General features: G+C 32.5%; 1 protein-coding gene across 1 annotated transcript; it reads left to right on the forward strand.

Annotated features, from left to right (window-relative positions):
- Window positions 1–286: 286 nt before the first annotated feature.
- LOC127724952 (E3 ubiquitin-protein ligase TRIM71-like) lies at window positions 287–2,535 on the forward strand. Its single transcript, XM_052231957.1, has one exon. The coding sequence runs from the start codon at window positions 295–297 to the stop codon at window positions 2,194–2,196; it is 1,902 nt and encodes a 633-aa protein (XP_052087917.1). The 5' UTR covers window positions 287–294; the 3' UTR covers window positions 2,197–2,535.
- Window positions 2,536–9,117: the final 6,582 nt, after the last annotated feature.

Here is a 9,117-nt window from a genome sequence, read left to right on the forward strand (position 1 = left end):
AGAAATCACAGCATATAAAATGTATAATAAAATTTGATAGTTAGCGAAATATTACAGTATTTCTTTATATACCTCTATCGTTTAAATAGAAATAAGTCTGTCCAATATGCGTAAAGATCAACAACTCTTATTACAAAAAGGTTAAGTCAACTAATTTGGTGTTGTATTTCAAACACATTATAATATTTGATTCTAAACAATAGAGTAGACATTTGAATCAAATTACCATAGAATTATATGTTCAAATCTGAAAGTTAAACACAACAAATATAAATTAACATTCTTAGTAACAATATGGCGCTTTCTAATATAGTGTTGGAAAATTTAACAGATTGTCCTATATGCAATGAAAAATTCAACCTGCCCAGATTTTTACCGTGTTATCACACATATTGCCAACATTGTTTGAAGGATTATATCGAGTCTGAAATTGAGAAACACGGAAAAAGCTTAAGCAAGATAAAATGCGTAGTCTGCCAGAGTGTTTTTCCGCTCATTCCCGACACGGAGCCGGAGAAGTATGTTGCAGAACTCCCAATGGATAACCTAGCTCTAAGCATTATAAAACGGAAGGAAGTTGGTGATTCAGAAAATATCTGCTATCCGTGTAAACGAATAGACATTACCAGTCCAGCTGTATGCTACTGTTCGAAATGCGTAGAGTTTCTATGCAAAGATTGTGAAAAATACCACAAAACCAATAAATCGACATCCAACCATTTATTGGTCAGCATAGCAAAGATTGTGAAGGAAACAGATCTGTTAAAACATGCTCCACCGGTTATCTGTCCAGAACATCGAGAAAGTGAGATGGCGATGTACTGTTTTTCGCACGAAGTTGTCTGCTGTTCATCTTGCGTTTCAGAGCATCATTCTCAGTGCAAAACGGTTGCAACAGTTGAACATGCAGTTGCTAGATTTAAAGAAAAACGCATGTTCGAGGCGTTTAATAAAAACTTGCAAAAGTCGAAATTGAAGTATGAAGAAGAGATTAAGAAAGGAACCGAACATCTAGGACAATTAGATCACAGTGCATCTTTTATATGTGCAGAAATTGAAGAAATGCGCAAAATGATTAACAAACACTTCGATGACCTCGAGGTCAGTGCTAAGAAGCAGTTAGTAAGCATCAAAAATGAACAGACGGCTGAATTAGAAGATAGAATCGATGAATTTAGAATGAGAAGCTTAATGTTGGAAGATAGTGAACAGGTTTTGAAAGCTTTTGTACAAAATGCATCTCCAGGGCTACTTTTATTTGAAATGAAGCGATTGAAAAATCAGCACATGGAATGTGAAAAATTTATACATCAATCCAAAACTCTTCTAGCGAAACGGCTGCTCGGTTTTGAACCCGACAAAAACGTTGCAGGAATTACGTCAAGTCTAAAACATATGGGTAAAGTTTTTGTCAAGGGTGTTTTTGATGTAACTCGAGACGTACCCAAGAACACAATGACTTTGAAGACAAAACGGAAGAACGCAAGAATCACAGGAATCTCATCTTTCCCTGATGGACGAATAGTCGTAACTGATGAAAATAACTGTACGCTTACTCTATTTGACGGAGAAGGCAAGGAGGTTAATGAACTGGTTCTTCTTGGAAAGCCATGGGATGTGGCAACACTGGACCGACACCGATGTGTCATTACGATGCGAGGCCTAAACGTTTTACAATATGTCAATGTCAATGACATGACACTTTTACGTCAAATTGCAATCGATGATGGCTGCTGGGGCGTTTCCGTTTACGGTGAAGAATTAGTTATAGGATTCGACAATAAAGTAGAAATTTTCGATTTCGGTGGAAGATCTGAACATGTCATTCCATGCTTAGGATCAGACTATTATGTAACCATAGACAACTTAGGGAGGTTTTACCACAAGCATCATGGGAACACACTTCACTGTCGACATGTCTCTGGAAAATTCGCGTTTAGTTATTATAATGCGGAATTGGTTAATCTTACAGGAATTACAATTGACAATGATGGAAATATATACGTTGCTGGGTTTCATTCCAACAATGTTCACCAACTTACACCAGATGGCACCCTAACGCGGATCATATTATCCGGCATGGACGGTATATATCAACCCCTTAAACTTCACTTCTCCAAAGATTTCAGCAAACTTCTTGTGGCAAACAATAATGGCTCATCTGTTGCCGTATACAGCTTCACAAACATATCATGATCTTATCGATAAGGTGACTAAGATATAATGAACATCTGTATATATATGCATCGAAAAAAAAATGGCTGACATCAAATATGAATCTGCATGTTTATTATTGATCAAATTTCCTTTTACGTGCATACAATGTACCGGAAATCAATGGATTCAAATGTGTGAACAATTCGACAAAAATACATAGAATGGTATATACATTTCAAATTTGTTACCCAATCAAATGTTTATATCTAACTATAAAAACGGGGATAGTTTTCGTCTGTCATTGTTATAGGCTACAATGTAATATATTTAAAGATCAATTATCTGATCAAATAAAAATAAAAGGAAATTTCACGCTTAGTCATTCGTATAACAATGAATTAAATATTCATATTTAAAAAGCATTATCCTAACGATATAAATAGTTCATAGTGGACAATTCGACGTAGGAATTATTATTACACCATTACTCGAAAGGAGGGTAAACTTATTTAACTCTGTACATTTGTCCGTCCATCACATAAAACATCGCATATTTCTAAAAAAATAAAAAAAATAGATGTTCCCCAAATTCGCTAGAAAGCTTCATATGAGTAAGCTACACAGTGTGGTGTATTTTTTGGCATTCGTCGCTCATCAACTTTCTGTTTACCAAATACCTATTATATATTCCATGTATAATGGCCATGTATTGAAATTTTTGTCACATTTTTCTTAAAAATGCAAATCAAAGCTTCCTGAAATTTGGTATGAAGCTTCATGTAAGCATGCTACACGTTTACCGTGTAATACCGTTTCCCATTAATCGCTAATTTACTAACTGGTTATGGAATACTTATTTGTTCCGACAAAGAAATAGCCATGTATTAAATTTTCGTCACATTTTTCTTAAAAAGCTACAAATCAGAGTTTTCTGAAATTTGGTATCAAGCTTCATGTGAGCATGGTATACCGTGAAATATGCATTTTCAGATTCATCGTTCAAAACTTTCTGTTTATGGAATAATGGCCATGCATTTTTCTCCGGAATTACAAATCAAAGCTTTCTGAAATTTGAAATAAAGTGAAGGTTCATGTGAGCATGGTATACCGTGTGATGTGTTTTCATATCAATCGCAAACATGCACCAAATATTTATACCAGGGTTTCATTAGTTGGCAATTATTATAGCTAGCAGTGCAACGTGTTTCTTTTAAACAATACCATCAATTGCGGAAGCGACATGGCCACTTATATAGTAATAATTTTTAAAATCACTATCCAAGAAAAAATTCGAGACTTTAGAAGTGCTTATTACCAAATCTGTGTTTTACAACATTTTAAAGAGAAAAGTAGCAATTACATATTCATTTTCAAAGAAAAGGGGAAATTTCTAAGTCACATCGTTTCACACACACTCCGAGTTGAGCCAAGGTTTAATTCGATATTTCTCTGTGAAGTCACAAACATTGTCGCTCTATGCAAGAAATAAATAAAATGTAAACTATAAAACGGCAATACATGTACCTAGAAATTCTGTCCAATTCCTTGTTTCTTTGGAACCAAGTCATTGTCAAGTCTGTTCTCTGAGGTAACTTTTCTACCGATGGTTCCCCTCTCTCTTTTCACCACAAACTATATAGCTTGAGGCATGGAAATGACCATATAAGCTTTGTGCATGTATATACAATACATGTGGTTTAAGTATACATGATTTGTTATATTTTATTCTTTATTTTACTAAAACGAACAGCTATGCTGATCTTGGATTGACAAGTATTTCTTTTTGACGACAGGACTGCATTGATTGCTTGATTTTGTATGTTTAACGTCCAGTGGTAAGTATTTCTGCAAATTCATGACGAGAATGATTTAAATGATAAATTGGAAAGAAGGAAATAAGTAATACGTAAACGCACTTGCCACGTGCGGAGTTCGAACTCACAACCTCAGTGTTGACAGGCTAGTGATACAGTACATGAACTACTTAGACAACTCGGTCACCGGCGACTCTAAAAAAAGGAGAAAGCACATAAAAATGACATGCACCATACATTTGTAGGGTATAAGTCAGTGTGACAGCCACTAAACAAGACGCCAAAATATATTCTTTTTTTTCTAAATTTCGTTATTAAATAATTTTGGATACAACAACTTACTACAAAGTTAACTTCGTCTCCAAGGGATATTCCCCTCACGGAATATGAACGTTGATTCCACGTGTGTTTTGACATGTTATTTCTTTCATGCGTACGCCTTTTAAAGCAGCACGAGAAAGTACTACTGTTGTGGGGAGCTGTGTGAACTGCAGTCATTAACTGCTTTCAAAATTAATGGTATGATTTGGTAACAATACCCAAAATTCTTTAAAGTCTCATTCTCAGTTTTTGATACTACTACCTTCCAAAAAATCTGAGGTGATGGTGGCTGCATTCGATCTTCCTTTGGGTTTATAAATTGTAACTCAATATCCTTATGTTAATCAATACACACATTTGCAGCTTAATTTGTGAAATGGTTACTACTTATGTTTTTGGCACAATGTTTTTTTCAGATAACCATTTTAGTTTTGAATAAAGAGCAATGTCTAAAAATAAATCTTTGAAAAAAATAATACATTTTAATATAGCGCATTTACAGTGCATGAGTTGTAAACTTTGTTATATTGAAAATTGAAAAAAAAAATGTTATAATATTTTTGTTATCACTGTAAGACTAAAGTTACAAGTCGGCAAGCAGAGATTCTCACAGAAATGTCTATTGTCTGTGAAAAACATGTCATCAGCACGTAATAGATATATCATTAATAAAACAATCCAGCATCTAGATGATGTCGGTTACAGTGATTTCTTTAAACAAGATACATGTATACGTATATACCATGGCATTTTTGATTGATAATGATGATGACGATGATGATGATGGAAAAGCAGCAAATGCCAATTTTCAAGTCTTTAGTTTGAACCGACCGGGGATCGAACCCACGACCTCCCAACCACTCGAGGCGAGGACGCTACCAACCACAGAGGCGATCTCATGAAACAAAGTTTGATAAATTCTGTTGTGGCAAAATTTGTACCATTATGAAATGCATACAGCCTTTAATCTCTTTTTTTGTATGAGAGACATAAAAAAACAATGAATGCATCGTCTAAAACATTTCTTCATTTAAAAATAGATCTGTTTCGATTGTCTTTTAATACCGGAAAGCCTTCCTTTGTTGAAACATAAAGTTTTTCTTACTATAATACTCTCACTTTTGAAATGTGGAAGGCATAAATCACCTTATAAATCATAAGTATAACTCCTTTTCAAAGTTATCCAAAGATGCTCAAATTCATGTCAGTGATTTTCAAATTGGCTCATCGAGAGATTGATCTTCAGAAAAAAATATAAATCATTTTTGTTGAAGTCAATCTTCTAACATACTATACACATACTCGTCTTTATATTAGAAAGCATACCCTCATATGTTCAGAAAGTATACTTTTATTGTGTTTAATTTAAAATCCGATATAGGTAATAAGATTACATCATGTAGAACATCTATACACATGATAGCAACAGAAAAATTTAGGAAGCACAACCTAAGTTTATATATCCTTTAAAGTGTGTCTCAAAATATAAGGGATAAACATTTTCGAACTTTGAAATACCTTCAATTCTTATCAAAAATATTCAGTTGTTTTCGATTAGGGTCAATATATATTTACGTCTAAAAGTGACTCAAATGATTAAGTCCTCCTTGGTGTATGTTACAATACTTCCTTGTGTGATTTTTATCATTATGTGATAGTACAGTATTTATTGAGTATCCTTCATCCAAGGTAAGTAAATAATAGTACATATTTAGCATCTTAAGTTTAATCAAACTAATACTCTGCCATTTTACTAAATCAAATGTTCCAAATTTTTGATATTTGGAAACTGTAGTATTTCGGTAGTACAGATTTCTTCCTTATAACACTATAAAGAGAACCTTGTAATAAATTTACTATGAACCGTCTATACATGTAGCTGTCTACTTGGTCTGTTGTTCAGGTTATATAATTATTTATCATACACTTAGAGTAAATCACTTATAATTTTTACAGTATGATAATGGCACTACATTTACGCGAATTCCATGTTTTTCGAAATAGTGTTTAGCGGGCTGATATGAAAAATTTATCACATGCTTCCGACTATTATCACACGTTATCGCATGGCGTTCCGGCGTTACTCGGCAAATTCCGAAAAATACACCTGAATGGTACGTTTTCAGTGAAAAACATTACAAAGTAGGGTACAAAACAATTAAAAGGAAACAGGAAATATATTATGTTAAATGCAAAATGCAAAATGCAAAAAAAAAAAAAAAAATGATACACTACAATAAATGCATTTTTTCAAAGTTTCCAGCATAATTTAGAAAGTTACTTTACAAATGTTGACTTTTACAAACAGTGTTCATTATGTTTTGTTGATTATTTTTTTTTTCATCGTCAATATAAAAATATAGTATACTGTTGTTTTTCTCCTCTGTTGAGCCGTATGATAGAAAGATTTCATATCGGATGTATTACATTTGGTGTCCGACGTCCGTAAACTTTTCATTTTTTGAACTTCTACTTGAGAACCACTTAAAAGGATTAATATATTAAACTGTTATTTTTTCTTCATTGTTGAAGCATACATGTATGATAAAAATATCATAACATGTCATTTTTCATATCAGATGTATTATCAGCCCTCGGTCAATATCAGCCCTCGAGCCTTCGGCTCTTGGGCTGATATTGAACCTTGGGCTGATAATACATCTGATATGAAAAATTCCATGTAATAATCTGATAATATAAGTTAAATATTACCGGTTGATATATCACTGAGGCTGGTGGTGGTCTTAGGACATTTATGTAATTAATACCATTTCATACATACAGATATGGAAGTGTCAAATATATTGAACGATCGTATATTTTCAACCAATTAATATGGCCAGGGATTCCGGGTTTTGTTCTATTTTTACGATGACATCTTATATAGTAAGTACATTAATCGTCTATTTTCTGTACATATAAATCCCAAAGTAGTACACAACATATCTATTTGTATGACTTTTTATCATTTTGTTATTTGTTCTGGTTGGACGTGCTTCATTCGATGTGATACTATGTTATGCATGTTACTTATGTTGCTACTTGTGGAGAAGGATAAGCTTATCCTTCTGGAGCACCTGACATCACCACGACTTTTGATTGAGTTTGTGTTGCTCAGCCATTTGTTTTCTATGTTGTGCTTTATAGACATGTGTTTGTCTTTTCTTCGTTCTTCGTATTTTCCGTTGCGTTGTTAGTTTATCTCCGATGTATGAGTTTGTATATCTCCTTGTTATCTTCTTTTCCCTATTTACAACACGTAAAGTTGTTTTGCAAGTACCAACTGTGATTAAATGTTTAACATACACATGATGACTTACTTCTGGGTTTTTTTAACGACCTTGACTGACGATAAAGCCCTCGCACGGTCGGATGAAAAGCATTATTGGTAATATTATACCACATGATTGATTGTAACCGATATGATATTGTTAAGTGTTCATCTGTACTATTTTTAAGGTTCTTCCACATACCTATCTGTCATTCCGATCCGCTAAACTACAGTATGTTGACAAAAGTAATAATTTTCCTTTTTTAAATTTTTCCTAGTTTATTTTTTTCAAATCAATAAGTTTTCAAACAATACCTTTAGCTCATTACTAAAATACTCAAATTATTTTCAGTTTCGTATGATTACTGTCAAACAGTTTTTGAACTTTAAAATTTTACCTAGGTCGAACAAAACATTTATTAGGAAGTGAAACGAATGCATCATTCTTTCAATTCTTAACGGGGAAAAATAAAAGTATTAATATACTTTTTTTTCTAAAATTGTAATCTCTTTAAAAGTAGACCGTATAAAAAGTTTAATAACAAGGAAATGCATTTTCAAAAACGTAAAACTATGGATTTCTCGTGGGAATATTATTAATGTATCTGTGGAGGTATTTAAATTGTCGGTTATAAAATCTGATAATCCTTATAAATCAATACGAAATGTTAACAAAATATTAAAGTAAACGTAGATTTTAAAAAGACAAGTAATTGTTTAAATACAATGGTTATTTCGCATAATTGACTTTAATATAAACTTTATTGCAAAACATGAAACCCTGGAGGGTTAAAATGCAAACATATAATTGACCAATGTGGACCCTATTTTAGCAATTCCATAGATTGCTTTATATAGTCTACAACACTAGACAAAATATCTTTATTGGGATCTAGAATAGTTTTAAGTTTAGAGTTTGAGTCAAGCTGGTTAAAATTAGGATAATGGGTTTTAATTGCATTTATAAGGGAATGTCTTACATTACTGTTAATTTGGCAATGAAGGAAAAGTGTTCCTCATCATCTAAAATTTTACAAACTTTGCACAGTCTGTGTTCTCTTTGAATTTTTTTTATAACGTCCTAATTCAATTTCCAAATTATGATCACTTACACGTAATTTTGTTAAAAGTTGACGACTATTAAAATTGTTTAGATTGTGCAAGTAGTCCTCCAATTTAATTTCATTTTTAAGTTTACTATAAAGATAAAGTTTTGAACTGTTATCAATATTTGAAAGTTTTTGAAGAGTGATGTTATTATACTTTTCCTTCACAATATGTTTAAAAGTTTTTTTGAGTGAATTTTTTATAAGTTTAAAAGGTTAATCAAAATCAACATATTCTTCTTCATCAATATTAAATTCTTTAAAAATATGCTTGGCAAAAGTATACCAAGTATATATTCCATCTTCAGACATAGACTTATTTACTGCAAAAGCTTCTCTAACAAGAGGGTTTATTTCATGGCAGTTTATTCTACAAAAATATAATAAAACTTGAGTTTTAATAAAAGAGTCAAGCGGAAATCGTCCTAACTCAGACTTTGCAGCTATA

This window comes from Mytilus californianus, unplaced genomic scaffold (genome assembly GCF_021869535.1).
Source record: "Mytilus californianus isolate M0D057914Y unplaced genomic scaffold, xbMytCali1.0.p SCAF_1, whole genome shotgun sequence".
Classification (NCBI taxonomy): Eukaryota; Metazoa; Mollusca; class Bivalvia; order Mytilida; family Mytilidae; genus Mytilus; species Mytilus californianus.